The sequence below is a fragment of the Palaemon carinicauda genome, chromosome 1, assembly GCF_036898095.1.
Source record: "Palaemon carinicauda isolate YSFRI2023 chromosome 1, ASM3689809v2, whole genome shotgun sequence".
Lineage (NCBI taxonomy): Eukaryota > Metazoa > Arthropoda > Malacostraca > Decapoda > Palaemonidae > Palaemon > Palaemon carinicauda.
This window is the reverse complement of record NC_090725.1, coordinates 112,087,363-112,103,738: the sequence shown is the minus strand read 5'-3', so window position 1 is coordinate 112,103,738 and position 16,376 is coordinate 112,087,363. Positions and strand designations below refer to the sequence as shown.

General features: G+C 48.7%; 1 protein-coding gene across 2 annotated transcripts in view; it reads right to left on the bottom strand.

Moving 5' to 3' along the window:
- The window catches only part of LOC137650961 (uncharacterized), a 70,127-nt gene that overhangs the window by 20,460 nt on the left and 33,291 nt on the right, over positions 1-16,376 (bottom strand). For both annotated transcript variants that reach the window (XM_068384104.1, XM_068384110.1), the window contains exon 3: positions 1,093-1,270. In XM_068384104.1, coding sequence (XP_068240205.1) covers positions 1,093-1,270 — 178 coding nt within the window. The remainder of the gene's footprint in view (positions 1-1,092; positions 1,271-16,376) is intronic.

The following is a 16,376-nucleotide window of genomic DNA, read 5'->3' as shown; positions in this document are numbered from 1 at the left end:
CTCCGGCTTGGATAGGAAAGCCCCACAATATTTACCGGCCATAGGCCCAGGACAACGACGGGGATGCTCCATAACGAACTAGCAAAGCACCGCGAGACACAGGAACACAGAGGGAAAGGGTAGGAAAGGGTATGGAATGAACACAATGGGACCACGTGGGGACCGCGTGGGACACAAAGGGTCGCACTGGGTAAGGAGAGCGCGTCGAGATGTTATCACGACGCGACCAGAAAACTTACTGGCTCTCTGACCCCGGGTCGCCTCGTGGCGCATATCACTCCGCCAGAGGTTCCCCCGCATAAAAAACGGGAGTAGGGTAAACAACACAAAATTCTGGTCGGTTGGGAGGAGATCCCAGATACTCCTAAGAAAGTAGTTCGAGGTAAGTACTCTGTGTTGGAACAAACAGTTTTTTCATGGTCAAGACTCCATGCTCTGTGACTTGCAAGTATGGACAATTAAAATTATAAAATCTCCCAGTACCTAATTACACTTTCTTGTCAATGCAGTGCTGAGGCAAGCAATCCAAAGTGTACGGCATTTTATAAAATGAGACAATCTGTATCTTCAACAGAACAAATATGCCAATGGTCTAACTGCATAATTTTCATTGTAATTTATTAATAGGTTTACCAAGTTTATACAAACATATACCAAGGCACTTCCCCCAATTTGGGGGGATAGCCGACATCAAACGAATGAAACAAAAAAGGGAACCTCTCCTCTCTACGTTCCTCCCAGCCTGACAAGGGACTCAACCGAGTTCGGCTGGTACTGCTAGGGTGCCACAGCCCACTCTCCCCCATTATCCACCACAGATGAAGCTTCATAACACTGAAGCAATAAATGCTTTGATAAAAGGATGAAATTTTATTTCAGTCTTTAATTCCTGACAACTGGAATTTGCTATGAATAAATCCTTCATTTCACCATATGATTATAACAACTACCATTATATTTTTATTCTATAAACTACTAGACATCAGGTTAAAAATATTTTAGATCAAGTAACACCGAACGCCAACGACTCAGATATTTTACTTCTACCCCTTACAGTACTATACAGAATTAAGTATTATAAATCTAACAAACCTGCAGCTAAGGTTTGAGTTTCCTGTGCTTGATGCTGTAGATCTGTTTGACTCTCGATGTGTTGGAGAGTACCTTCGCTTAACTGACTGGCTGCATCTCCTAACGTAGTGCCAACCAACATATGTTGTCCCTGACTTAGGTCACTTTGACTTAAATGACCTCTGCTCAGTTCCTCCACCTAAAGAGAACAGGTATATTGAGAAGAAAAAAACATGAATGAGAAAATCATTCATCACAGGTTTAACAATCATCATCATCTCCTATACCTATTGACGCAAAGGGCCTCAATTAGATTTCGCCAGTCATCTCTAACTTGAGCTTTTAGATCAATACTTCTCCAATACAATAGTGCTCATTTTATAGGCAAACATGACAAATTCGTAGATAATTTATATTTTTCCTACCAATACAAACCTTAGCTATTTAATAGGGGTACTATTTTCGGCGTCGCTGAAATGACGAGTCATTAGAATTTTAACGAGGGTTTACTACCTCATCGCTAGTTAGCGGGGGTAAGGGAGGGTAGCTTGCTACGCCCCCCTCACACACACCTGTGCTTGAGCTCACTTTGCTTGGAGGTAGGACTTCAAAGGGGATAGGGCTGCCAGGCAAGTTTGATTAAATAGCTAAGGTTTGTATAGTTAGGAAAAATACAAATTATCTACGAATTTGTCATTTGTTCCGTAACTCACATACAAACCACGCAATTTAATAGGGGTGACTCACCCATTAGGAAGGGTGGACGTCCCAGCCAGTACTGGCTTTTGGCTTTGCCCGGGGGCTCATTATTTGAGTTAGCACTCGAAACTAAGGAGTCCCTGCACCTCGCTATAACCTTGCTATGCAAGAACTGCGGCCTACGAAAGCTGTGTGTGAAGGTATAATGAAGTGTGACTCGTCCTAGGAAGTTGACCTGAAGTTCTTTACATGGAAACTTTAGTCTAGGACTCTCACAATACCACCTCGTCAGGGTATGGGGACGTGACAGTATTAGCTTAATACTAGGAACACAAGGAAACATGGTTTACCTGCAGTGGTTTGAGGTCAGCTATGCAGAGAGCCCAGGATGCTGCTTTCCCCAAGAGAGGGGAAGATGAAGAAAAGAATAAGGGCCAGACAAACCTTTTCATTCATGCAGACTAAAACTGGGTAACAATGCCCGCAACCTTCTGCTACTTGTCCAATAAGGAGCTTGAGGTTTTAAACCAGCTGTTGTGCAGCCACCACAGGGCCGATAGAAAACGTATCGAGCCTCCTGTGAGTCACATCTTGCAGGTAGTGGGCTGTGAAGGTCGTCTGACGCTTCCACACCCCAGCTTGAAGAACCTGCGTGACTGAGAAATTCTTTTTGAAGGCCAGAGACGTAGCTACGCCCCTGACATCATGTGCTCTAGGGCGACGTGACGGAGGAGGGTCTGGATTCAGGGACAGATGAATCACCCTACAAATCCAAGCCGAGATGGTGTTCTTGGTGACCCTCCTCTTAGTCCTCCCTGTGCTAACAAATAATGCTGGCACCTGAGGATGGACTGCAGCTGTTCTTTTGAGATATAGCCTCAAACTCCTTACTGGGCATAGTAGGAGATGGTCTGGGTCATCTGTTACAGAACGGAGACTCGAAATCTGGAAGGAGTCGAACCGAGGATCTGCTACTCCCGGATTCTGAGTCTTAGCAATAAACTCAGGGACGAATCTGAACGTTACCTCCCCCCATCCCCTTGAATGGGCGATGTCATACGAGAGACCAAGAAGTTCACTAACCCGCTTGGCCGAAGCCAAAGCTAGTAGGAACACCGTCTTCCAAGTTAGGTGGCAGTCCGAAGCCTGGCGTAATGGTTCATAACGAGGTCTCTTAAGATACCTGAAAACTCGAACCACATTCCATGGAGGAGGTCACTCTTCCGACTGAGGGCAAGTAAGTTCATAACTTCGTATGAGTAGGGAAAGTTCCAGCGAAGAAGAAATGTCCATTCCTTTGAGCCTGAAGGCTAGACTTAAGGCTGAGCGATAGCCTTTCACCGCCGAGACTGAAAGGCGCATTTCTTCCCGCAAATACATGAGGAACTCTGCTATTGTTGGAATAGAGGCATAGAGTGGAGAGATACCCCTTCCACGAAACCAACCACAGAAGACTTTCCACTTTGCCTGGTAGATAGCTGCGGATGACTTTCGCAGATGTCCAGACATCCTGATCCCAACTTGTTGCGAAAATCCTCTCTCAGCGAGGAGATGCTGGATAGTCTCCAGGCGTGAAGTCGTAGTGAAGCTACAGCTTTGTGGAAGATGTTGGCATGAGATTGTCTGAGTGGATCGTGTCGTGGAGGGAGTTCTCTCGAAAGTTCCGTTAGGAGTTGAAGAAGGTTCGGAAACCATTCCACGTGATGCCATAGCGGAGCTATGAGGGTCATTGAAAGATTGACCAAAATTCTGGTCTTGTTGGGCACCCTCCTCATCAGACAGAACGTGGGAAAGGCGTAAACGTCAATGTTGTCCCACCGTTGTTGGAAGGCATCTTGCCAGAGCGCCTTGGGATCCGGGACTGGGGAGCAGTACAGCGGAAGCTTGAAGTTCAGCGCTGTTGCGAACAGATCCACAGTTGGGGAACCCCACAAAGTCAGGACTTTGTTGGCTACTAGATGATCCAAAGACCACTCGGTACTCACTATCTGAGACGCTCTGCTCAGAATTTCGGCGAGCACATTCCTCTTGCCTGGAATGAAGCAAGCTGATAGTGGAATCGAGTGGACTTCGGTCGTCCATCTCAGTATCTCTACTGCAAGATGGGATAGCTGCTTCGAAAAGGTACCTCCTTGTTTGTTGATGTAAGCCACTACTGTCGTGTTGTCGCTCATCACCAACACAGAGTGACCCGCCAGGTATTGTTGGAACTGTTGAAGGGCCAAAAATACGGCCTTCATCTCTATAAGATTTATATAGAGGCACTTTTCTGATTCTGACCATAAGCCTGAGGTCGTGTGGTGCAGTATGTGGGCCCCCCACCCTTTCTTTGAGGCGTCCGAAAACAGCATCAAATCCGGGGGGAGGACGAGAAGATCCACTCCTTTTCGTAGGTTCTCGTCTGTCGCCCACCACTGGAGGTCCGTCCGTTCCGCAGGTCCCCTAGGGATCATGACATCCGGGGAATCGGGATCTCATCCTGAGGCGACCGTTGGGAACTAGACGAGCCAAAGACCAGAGGTGACCGAGGAGACGTAACCACGTTTGGGCTGGAAGTTCTTCTCGTCTGAGAAAAGGGCTTGCGACCTTCCTCAGCCTTGCTATCCTGTCGTCTGGTGGGAACGCTTTGTGGAGATTGGTGTCTATAATCATGCCTAGATATACCACTCTTTGAGCGGGAAGCAGAGAGGACTTCTCGAGATTTACCATGATCCCCAGATCCTGGCAAAGTCCCAGAAGTTTGTCTCAGTGTAGAAGAAGGGATGACACCGAGTCTGCTAGGATCAGCCAGTCGTCCAGATAACGGAGGACGGATGCCGATCCTGTGTGCCCACGAAGATATTAGGGTGAACACTTTGGTGAAAACCTGTGGTGCTGTGGAGAGACCGAAACACAGCACCTTGAACTGGTACTCCTTGTTGTCTAGGCTGAATCTTAAGTACTTCCTTGAAGACGGATGGACTGGAATCTGGAAGTACGCGTCCTTCAGATCCAGTGTATACATGGAGTCTTGTGGTCTCACAGCTAGCCTGACCGTGTCTATGGTCTCCATGCTGAACGGTGTTTGTTTGACAAACTTGTTCAGAGCTGAGAGGTCGATGACTGGTCTCCAGCCTCCAGACGCCTTCTTTACAAGAAAGAGTCGACTGAAGAAGCCTGGGGACCCGTCGAGGACCTCTTGGAGAGCGCCCTTCTTCATTAGGGTCTGGACTTCTGCTCGAAGGGCTTGCCCCCTTGCTGATCCCATGGCAAGGGAGCTCAATGACACTGGATCCGCCGTCAGGGGAGGTAGAGATGTTGTGAACGGGACGCGATATCCCTGACTGATTACGGAAATCGTCCAGGAATCGGCCCCGAGTTGCTGCCACCTGCCTGCGCAACTTTGTAGGCATCCCCCCACTGGTGGACATGCAGGGGGACTGTCAATCCTAGCGTTTGCGGCCTCGGCTGCTCCATCTAGGTTTTTTACCTCCCCTGGAGGACTTTTTGTCTTTACTGTCCTTGACAGGAAAGGGCTTAGACACCACTGTCTTCACTGCCGTTGTCGGTTTCGTGGTCTTGGTAGGACGGGACTGCTATGGTGCTGGAGGCTTATAGGGCTTGGATGTCAAAGCCCTAAGCAGGAGGGAGTCTTGGTGGGACTTCCTCCACCTCTCAGCTGCATGTTCCATGTCTTTAGGCTCAAACAGATTTGTTCCTTCCAAGGAAGAATGCCTGAGCCTGTTTATCTCGGTGCTAGGGACCTTCTGATGGAACCTCTCAGCTACCGCATCTCGACGTTTCAAGATGGTGTTTGCCCACAAGTTCGAGACTTGGTGGGCCAGAAACTCGATCGTGCGAGTGCCTGAGAGGAAGAACGTCTCCATAGCTTTCCTGGTACGTTCTTTGGAGAAATCCTAAGAGCGTATCAGGATACCTAAGGTCCCTAACCAGATATCCAGCCACGAAGTGGCTTGCATAGCACACTTCGCAACCTTCTCCTGTTTAAGGATCTCAGTTGCCGAGAATGAGACCTGCCGGTTGAAGAGTCTCTCAAGAGGGATTCCCTGGTAAGCTCATCCAAAGAATGGTGAAGAGGAAGAGCTAAACAAGGCTCCACCAGGATCTTGAAGTACCTCCTCTGCTGTACACGAGGAGGTGGAAGAAACTTGTTGCCGGCACTGGAGCGGTTGGAGGAAGCTAATTCAGAGAGCTGGACCACGATCTTGTCCCTGGTACTCTTAACCCCCTGAGACCAGGGTAGAGCCGCACTGGCCTTAGAAGGTTTTGGAGTTCGAAATACTCGGTCCAAGACCGTGTCTTTGCCCTCTCGAGGGAGAATCTCTGGTTTGGCAAACCCATTGAGAGTCCTCATAAGAGTCAGAACCTGCCATAATGCATGTTCTGACTCCTGTAGTTCTCCTCCGGATGTCGGACTTGCAGCGAAGTAAAGGCTCTTCTTGGGGAGAATCGCGGACGTTCTCCAAGTGACTAGCTGGCTCCGTCCTAAGTATCGTTGAGGATTTTGGTATTGTCTTCGAGTCCTTCGACTCCTTCCTGGGAAGGATGCAGGACTCTAACAAAGACGGGGGCAAGTTCTTCTTTGCCCCTACCCGGGAAGACTTTTCAACGCGAGGTGGGGTTTCCCTCATTGGTGCGATGGGGGAACGTCCCACCTCACGTGACTCCCCTGAGGACAGGAAATCCTCATCCGACAGGGAGGGAGACAAAGTCTGGGGGGGGAGGGAACCTGCCTCAAGGGCTTACGAGGAGACAGCTTAGTTCTTGGAGAAGTCACCGCGTCCGAAACTCGTCTTTTTCTCTTCAGAGGGGTAGATGCAGCCAAGGATTTGTGGCCCAATTCAGAAAGAACAGGCTTGAAAGCCTGTGTAACCGCTCTGATTAGTGGCCCAAACCACGGCTGTTGGCTGACAGCAGCGCTGTCAGACACTCCCTCTGGAGGGGCGGATCGATAGAGCCCTAGGAGGAGTTTCCATAGGGGGGTTTGCCCGAAAAGAAGAAGAAGAAGTGTTCCTGGACCTTTCTGGAAGCTTCCCTTCCACCGCCGAGCGCACTGTTCTGCGCTTGCGGGGAGGGGAATGTGGTGATGGCGACCTTGCCGTGCGTTGTCCTGCAACCTCGCGTGCGGGAGGGTATTGGCGCTCGCGCGAAAGGAAATACAGTGATCCCTCGCTACTTCGCGGTTCGACCATCGCGGATTCACCACTTCGCGGATTTTTTTCATAACGCATGTATATACATATATCGCGGATTTTCCGGAAATTTCGAAAATACCGCGATGTAACCGATGGTGCGAGATTGGAGAAAGTAAGGAAAATTGAATCATGATTGATTTTCAATATAAATGAAACTTTGAGGAGCAACAAAGATATCATTTGTTAGAGAGATAGAGAGAGGTAGGGAATGGGAGGTAGTGAAAAGTAGCCCAGAGAGAGAGAGAGAGAGAGAGAGAGAGAGAGAGAGAGAGAGAGAGAGAGAGAGAGAGAGAGAGAGAGAGAGAGAATGAATCAGCTGTTGTAATCGAATACCGTGTTTTTGTTTCGTGAGAATTTCATCGCCACGACTAACAACAACATACTGTACTGAACTTTACAGTACTGTATTATACAGACTACTGTAATATGATAAAGTAAAATATTTGTAATAACCTATTTTATATGAAATGGGGCTATTTTTTTTGTTTAAAATTTACATTTACATACGTAAAACAACTCTCTCTCTCTCTCTCTCTCTCTCTCTCTCTCTCTCTCTCTCTCTCTCTCTCTCTCTCTCTCTCTCTCTCTCTCTCTCTCTCTCTCTCTCGTAAATTGTTTTCCTGCTTTGCTACGTATGTATGATTTTATATAGATACGGTAAATAATATTTGTAATAACATATTTTCTAAAAGCTTTTACTGTTATATCATTATTTATCACTTTCATCATGCGCGTTAAATGCCTTCGTTTGTTTACTGAGCGTGGTTGTTTACTGAGCGTACTTTATGACGCCGTCATTTCAGGCGGCGTCATAAAGAAAAACATTTCATTTGGAAGTCCTAAGAAAAATTAAGTAAAACATTGGTAATAACAAAATCAACATACTGTACTGAATAATCAATATAATCGATGCAAAAACTAACCTATACACAGATGTGTAAATGCATTTGTTTCTTCATTATGATCAGAGATAAACGTAAACAAAACATTGGTTGCCATTTTTTATCGTGCTTTTTGGCGTGTTTAGGAAACGCATGATATAAAATCGCCTTTAATATTTGTGCCTGTTTTAGTTTAGGGTACTGTAGTACATGCATCAAGTGTTCTGTACATTAAAAGGGTAGTTTGTTAACAGTACTACATAAAGGGAAGGTTTTAAAAGTCTGAATATACTGTACATGTTAAATAAATACGTAAATATGGTGTCACTACTTCGCGGATTTTCACCTATCGCGGTCGGGTCTGGAACCTATCTACCGCGATAAACGAGGGCTCACTGTACCCGGGGTCGCGCGCGGGAAACTGCCGACGAGCGCGCAGGGGACTGCTGATGCGCGTGTGGGCGATTGTGAGGGCGCGCGCGGGCACGCAGGCGAGTGATGGCGCGTAGAAGCACACGCGGGAGAAACAGGAAAGTGCGCAAGAGGCTGATTGTGCGATCGCGCGTGCGCGGGTGAATGTTCGCGCGCGCGTGGGCGCACAGGATCAGGATGTTGTACCCGTGGGCGTGCGGGCGATAGTTTGCGCGCCCCAGAAGATGTCGTAGGGCGCGGGTGCGCAGGAGAGATATCCCTTGCGCGCGGGCGCGCAGTCGGAACCTGTGTGCGTGAGAGCGCATCTTGCGGGCGCGTGTCAGGATGGTAGCGCATAACTGCTGGAGAGGATGGGCGTGGGCGCGAGCAGGTGAACGCGCGCGATTGCGCGCTGGAGACAGCAGGTGGCGCATTTGCGAGCTCTGGTGTGTAGGAGAAGTCCTTGACTTCCCTACAGCTCCCAGATCCGAGGATCGTGGGCGCGCAGGAGAGATAGATGTACGTGGGCGCGCAGGAGAGATAGATGTACGTGGGCGCGCAGGAGAGATAGATGTACGTGGGCACTGGCGCGTAGGAGATCGCTAGCACGTTGGAGAGCGCTGGGGCGTTGGCGAGCGCTGACACGCAGGGGGTTGTTGGCGCGCAGGAGGTTGATGACACGCAGTGGCGCGCAGGTGAGCGCTGGCGCACTACCTTAGGCAAAGCCTTGCACACAGGAGACCGTTGGCGCGCATGACTATCATGGCGCGTAAGGGACGTATGCGCGCGATGGGGCGTACGCCCTTGTTGCCCCGTAATAGAGATCGGTGCCTGACTATCATAGACAGGATTCGTTGGCGCGTAAAGCGCTTCAGCTGCCAGGAACGGTGACGGCAGGTCAGCAGGTCTGTCGGGTGGAAGGTCGGCGTGCCCTTTGAAAGGACGAACTTCCACCGAAGGGGATCGCGAACGATCCGCTGAGAGGTCCAGGACCAAATCAGGAACAGTCGGTGAATGCTGCCGAGGCTCCTCTGCGGCGGACTGCAACGACGATGATGAACCCAAGAGGCACCTATTCACCCCTTTATAAGGTGAAGGAAGGCCTCTCCGGCGAAGAGGAAGGCGAGCCTTGCGACGGATGCGCCCTCTGGGGGCCGTAGGATCAGCAAGCTGATCTTCTGCAGTCCTCCGAAGAGGAGTTTCTATAAGTGAACTCCCCCAAGGAGGAGAATCACCGGCAGGAGAGACTGTTGGACTTAGTTTCTCTCTCGTAGGTTGAGCAGGAACAGGAGAAACTAAGCCTTCAGCTACTTTTGGATGTGGAGAAGCAGCGGTATTAGGATATACCGCATTGGATACCTCTGACACCACAACGTCGACAATAGACAGAGGATCAACCACTGCCAAAGTCGGCGATTGCTTGACAGCGGCACCCAATCGGATGATGTCAAGTAGAGCTTCCTTGGAGGGCGAACCCTCGAGCCCCAAAGGAAGACCAAAGCTGAAACAAATTAGTTAATGATAAATCCTCCCCCGGAGGGAGAGGTGGAGCTGCCTCGCTAGGGGAGGCAACGCCATCTCTCGAACCCCGAGTTTGTGAAACAGAACCACGGCCTACGCTACCGCTCGACAGTCTCTCGAAACAGGCCGCTCAAGCGGGAGCTTCGGAGGAGGTTTGGGCAACGGAAGAAGAGTCCTTGGGATTTTCTCTTTTCAAAGAAACCTTCGAAGGAGAAATATCCCGCCTGGACTACTTCTTACGTCGCCGAGAAAACCTCTCCCTACACTCACCACACTTATTACCACTATCACACCGTTGACCTCTACAGTAAGGACAAAGGGTGTGAGGGTCCGTCTCGACCGCTGACATGAATGTTCCACAGGGGCGGTCGGGTAATCCAGGACAGGTGCGCATAATCACAGAGGCGAACTTCACACTCAAACCTGTAAAAGAAAAAGCAAAAATGCATTAATGGCTGTCAAGAGCGAGGCGAGGATGAGAGAGGACACATCTGCCTACCATCCGAGCCGAGAGCAAAGTGAGCTCAAGCACAGGTGTGTGTGTGTGAGGGGGGGGGGTAGCAAGCTACCCTCCCCTACCCCCCTTAACTAGCGATGGGGTAGTAAACCCTCATTAAAATTCTAATAGCTTGTCATTTCAGCTACGCCGAAAGTAATACCCCTATTAAATAGCGTGGTTTGTATATCAGTTACGGAACAAAGTTTTTTTTGTATCATTCCAAACAAACTTGAATTTTTTGTATATGAAATTGAATATATTTTGCCTTAATTACTCAAAATGGCAAAAATTATATAAAAATTCCTTTATTATAGCATGCAATAGACAAAGATTTGGGTATAATGGGTACTGAATCACAATGAAGATTAATAAGCCAAGTGTGTTAATGAGTTATTTAACACACAATCCTTTGTAAATAATTAAATGAATACTGTATCTGAACCATAAATGAAATTTTTTTTTTTAAATGAAGTAAAAAAGTATAGAAGTTAATCAAATTGACTGTTCAATAAAAAACAGTCATGACAGCAACGTAAAGGTTTTGAATGAGCTGCTATTGAAGGCAATTAATTTTAGACTTTACTTAAGTACAGCAATGGATTTTTTCATATTTTTTCTTTCAAATAAGAGTACAATTTTTTAATATCTAAAGTAATGAGCACATTACACTTATAAAAATCAAAAGCAGGTATGTGTCTATTTGATGTAGATCCAATATTTCATAGCATACTAATACAGCAAATATTTTCACTAGCCTTTATGTACAGCCACAATCTGCCATGACAAATTCGTATATAATTTGTATTTTTCTAACTATACAAACCTTAGCTATTTAATAGGGGTATTACTTTCAGCGTAGCTGAAATGACGAGCCATTAATTTTTAACGAGCGTTTACTACCCACACCGCTAGTTAGCGGGGGTAGGGGAGGATAGCTTGCTACCCCCCCCCACCCCCATCTCACACATTTGTGCTTGAGCTCACTTTGCTTGGAGGTAGGACATCAAGGGGGATAGGGCTGGTGGGCAAGTATGGTTAAATAGCTAAGGTTTGTATAGTTAGGAAAAATACAAATTGTCTACGAATTTGTCATTTGTTCCGTAACTCACATACAAACCACGCTATTTAATAGGGGTGACTCACCCATTAGGAAGGGTGGATGTCCCAGCCAGTCTGGCTTTTGGCTTTGCCCAAGGGCTCGTTATTTGGGTGTGTAAGCACCCAAAAAATAAGTCCCTGCACCTCGCTAGAACCTTGCTACGCAAGGACTGCGGCCTACGCAAGCTGTGTGTGAAGGTATGAAGAAGTGTGACTCGTCCTAGGAAGTTGACCTGAAGTTCTTTAGATGGAAACTTGTAGACTAGGACTCTCCCAATACCACCTCGTTAGGGTATGGGGACGTAACAGTATTAATCTTAATGCTAGGAACACAAGGGAGCATGGTTTACCTGCAGTGGTTTGAGGTCAGCTATGCAGAAAACCCAGGATGCTGCTTTCCCCAAGAGATAGGATGATAAAGAAAAGAATAGGGCCAGTCAAACATGACAAATCGGAGATAATTTGTATTTTTCCTAACCATATAAACCTTAGCTATTTACATAGGGTTTACTTTCGGCGTAGCTGAAGTGACGAGCCATTAGATTTTAACAAGGGTTAAACTACCCCTGCGCTAGTTAGCACGGGGGTAGGGGAGGGGTAGCTAGCTACCCCTCCCCCCTCAACACACCGGTGAGCTGCCTCACTTCACTTAGAGGTAGGACTTGTCTTGGGGGACAGGGCTGGCGGGCAAATATGACAAATTCGTAGATAATTTGTATTTTTCCTAACTATACAAACCTTAGCTATTTACATGGGGTAATTACTTCAGCGTAGCTGAAAGAAGAGCCATAAAAGTTTTAATGAGGGTTTCCTACCCCACCGCTAGTTAGCGGGGGTAGGGAGGGGTTGCTAGCTAACCCCCCCCCCTCCCCCCCCACACACACACACACCGGTGAAAGGCTCACTTTACTTAGAGGTAGGACTTATCTTGGGGGACAGGGCTGGCGGGCACATAACTGTAAATAGCTAAGGTTTTTATAGTTAGGAAAAATACAAATTATCTACAAATTTGTCATTTGTTCCGTAACTGAAATACAAACCACGCTATTTACATGGGGTGACTTAACCCTTAGGAAGGGCGGTAAGTACCCGGCCATACTGGCTTTGGCTTGCCCGGGGACCCCGAACCCGAGTTTGAATGAACCCATGGGTTGAGGGGGCCCCTGGTCCTCGCAGGCAGTTGTGAGACTGCTGCGGCCTACGTAAGCTGTGTGTGAAGGTGAGTAGTGACTCGTCCTAGGAAGTTGACCTGGAGTTCTTCAGATGGAAATCTAGGCTAGGACTCTCCCAATACCACCTCGTCAGGGTATGGGGACATGACAGTATTACAACTTAATATTAGGAACACAATTGAGCATAGTTTACCTGCAGAGGTTCGAGGTGAGCTGTGCAAAGGACCCAGGATGCTGTTTTTCTCCAAGGGAGGAGAGGATGAAGAAAAGAAAAGGGCCAGACAGATCTTTTCATTCACACAGACTAAAACCGGGTAACAATGCCCTCAACCTTCTGCTACTTGTCCAATAAGGAGCTTGAGGTTAGACCAGCTGTTGTGCAGCCACCACAGGGCCGATAGAGAACGTATCGAGCCTCCTGTGTGTCACGTCTTGCAGGTAGTGGGCCGTGAAGGTGGTCTGACGCTTCCACACCCCAGCTTGCAGGACCTGCGTCACCGAAAAGTTCTTCTTGAAGGCCAGGGACGTAGCCATGCTCCTGACGTCATGTGCCCTAGGGCGACGTGACGGAGGAGGGTCAGGATTCAAGGCCAGATGAATTACCTTGCGAATCCAGGCCGAGATGGTATTCCTGGTGACCCTCCTCTTCGTCTCCGCGGTGCTCACGAACAAGGCTCGCACCTGGGGGCGGACTGCAGCTGTTCTTTTAAGATACAACCTCAGAATCCTGACTGGGCACAGTAGGAGATGGTCTGGGTCATATGTTACAGAACGGAGACTCGAAATCTGGAAGGAGTCGAACCTTGGGTCCGGCACTCCCGGGTTCTGAGTCTTGGCAACAAACTCACGGACGAAGCTGAACGTTACCTCCCCCAATCCCCTTGAATGGGCAACGTCGTACGAGAGACCATGAAGTTCGCTGACTCGCTTGGCCGAGGCCAAAGCTAGCTGAACCCCGTCTTCCAGGTAAGGTGGCGATCAGAAGCCTGGCGTAATGGTTCGTAGGGAGGTCTCTTAAGAGACCTGAGAACTCGAACCACGTTCCAAGAAGGAGGTCTCACTTCCGACTGAGGGCAGGTAAGTTCATAACTCCGTATGAGGAGAGACAGTTCCAGCGAGGAGGAAATGTCCATTCCTTTGAGCCTTAAGGCAAGACTTAAGGCTGAGCGATAGCCTTTCACTGCCAAGACTGAAAGGCGCATTTCTTCCCGCAGATAAACGAGGAACTCCGCTATTGCTGGTAAAGTGGCATCGAGGGGAGAGATACCCCTTCCACGGCACCAACCACAGAAAACTCGCCACTTCGCCTGGTAGACTCCAGCGGATGACTTGTGCAGGTGGCCAGACATCCTGTTTGCAACTTGCTGCAAAAATCCTCTCTCTGTGAGGAGATGCTGGATAGTCTTCAGGCGTGAAGTCGAAGCGAAGCTACGGCTTTGTGGAAGATGTTGGAGTGTGGTTGTTTGAGTAGCTCGCGGCGTGGAGGGAGCTCCCTCGGGATCTCCGTGAGGAGCTGCAGAAGGTCCGGGAACCACTCTGCATGATGCCATAGCGGAGCTATTAAGGTCATTGAGAGATTGACCGATGTTCTGGTCTTGTTGAGTACCCTCCTCATCAGACATAACGGGGGAAAGGCGTACACATCGACGTTGTCCCACCGTTGTTGGAAGGCATCCTGCCAGAGAGCCTTGGGGTCCGGGACTGGGGAGCAGTACAGCGGGAGCTTGGTGTTCAGCGCTGTAGCGAACAGATCCACCGTCGGGGAACCCCACAAAGTCAGGACTTTGTTGGCTATCTGAGGATCCAAAGACCACTCGGTACTCACTATCTGCGTCGCTCTGCTCAGACTGTCGGCGAGCACATTCCTTTTTCCTGGAATGAAGCGAGCCGCTAGTGAAATCGAGTGGACTTCGGACCATCTCAGGATCTCTACTGCAAGATGGGATAGCTGTTCCAAAAAGGTACCTCCCTGCTTGTTGATATAAGCCACGACTGTGGTGTTGTTGCTCATCACCACCACAGAGTGGCCCGCCAGGACTTGGTGGAACTTCTGAAGTGCCAGGAACACGGCCTTCATTTCTAGCAGGTTTATATGAAGGTACTTTTCTGATTCTGACCACAGGCCTGAGGTCCTGTGGCTCAGATCGTGGGCCCCCCTCCCTTTGTTTGATGCGTCCGAAAACAACATCAAATCCGGGGAAGGGACGAGAAGATCCACTCCCTTTCGTAGATTCTCGTCTGCCACCCACCAACTAAGGTCCGCCCGTTCCGCAGGTCCCATCGGGATCAAGGTGTCCGGTGAGTCGCGTCCTTGACTCCACCGAGACTTGAGTCGCCACTGGAGGGATCTCATTCTGAGGCGACTGTTGGGAACGAGACGGGTCAGGGAGGAGAGGTGGCCGAGGAGACGCAGCCACGATTGGGCTGGGAGTTCTTCTCGATTGAGGAAAGGTCTCGCAACCTTCCTCAGCCTTGCTATCCTTTCGTCTGATGGGAAGGCTTTGTGGAGATTGGTGTCTATGACCATGCCTAGATATACCAGTTTCTGAGAGGGCTGCAGGGAGGACTTCTTGAGATTTACCACGATCCCCAGATCCTGGCAAACTTCGAGGAGTCTGTCTCGGTGGCGAAGAAGGGTTGCCTCCGAATCCGCCAGGATCAGCCAGTCGTCCAGATAACGAAGAAGACGGATGCCGATCCTGTGGGCCCACGAAGAAATGATGGTGAATACTCTGGTGAACACCTGAGGAGCTGTGGAGAGACGGAAACACAGCACCTTGAACTGGTAGATCTTGTTGTCTAGGCAAAATCGCAGGTACTTCCTTGAAGACGGATGGATAGGGATCTGGAAGTATGTGTCCTTCAGGTCCAGTGTGCACATGAAGTCTCGTGGTCTCACTGCAAGTCTGACCGTGTCTGCCGTCTCCATGCTGAACGGAGTCTGCTTGATAAATCCGTTCAGGGTCGAGAGGTCGATGACTGGTCTCCAGCCTCCAGACGCCTTTCTCACAAGAAAGAGTCGACTGTAGAAGCCTGGGGACCCGTCTACAAACTCCTGGAGAGCGTCCTTCTCCAACATGGTCTGGACTTCGGCCCGGAGGGCCTGCCCCTTTGCCGATCCCATGGCAAAAGAGCTCAACGACACTGGATTCGCTGTCAGGGGAGGTAGAGAGTCTGTGAACGGGACGCGATAACCTAGAGAGATCACGGAGACCGTCCAGGCATTATTATTATTATTATTATTATTATTTGCTAAGCTACAACCCTAGTTGGAAAAGCAGGATGCTATAAGCCCAGGGGCTCCAACAGGGAAAATAGCCCAGTGAGGAAAGGAAACAAGGAAAAATAAAATATTAAGAACAGTAACAACATTAAAATAAATATTTCCAATATAAACTATAAAAACTTTAACAAAACAACAGGAAGAGAAATTAGATAGAATAGTGTGCCCGAGTGTACCCTTAAGCAAGAGAACTCTAACCCAAGACAGTGGAAGACCTTGGTACAGAGGCTATGGCACTATCCAAGACTAGAGAACAATGGTTTGATTTTGGAGTGTCCTTCTCCTAGAAGAGCTGCTTACCATAGCTAAAGAGTCTCTTCTACCCTTACAAAGAGGAAAGTAACCACTAAACAATTGCAGTGCAGTAGTGAACCCCTTGGGTGAAGAAGAATTGTTGGTAGTGTTGTCAGGTGTATGAAGACAGAGGAGAATCTGTAAAGAATAGGCCAGACTATTCGGTGTATGTGTAGGCAAAGGGAAAGAACCGTAACCAGAGAGAAGGATCCAATGTAGTACTGTCTGGCCAGTCAAAGGACCCCATAACTC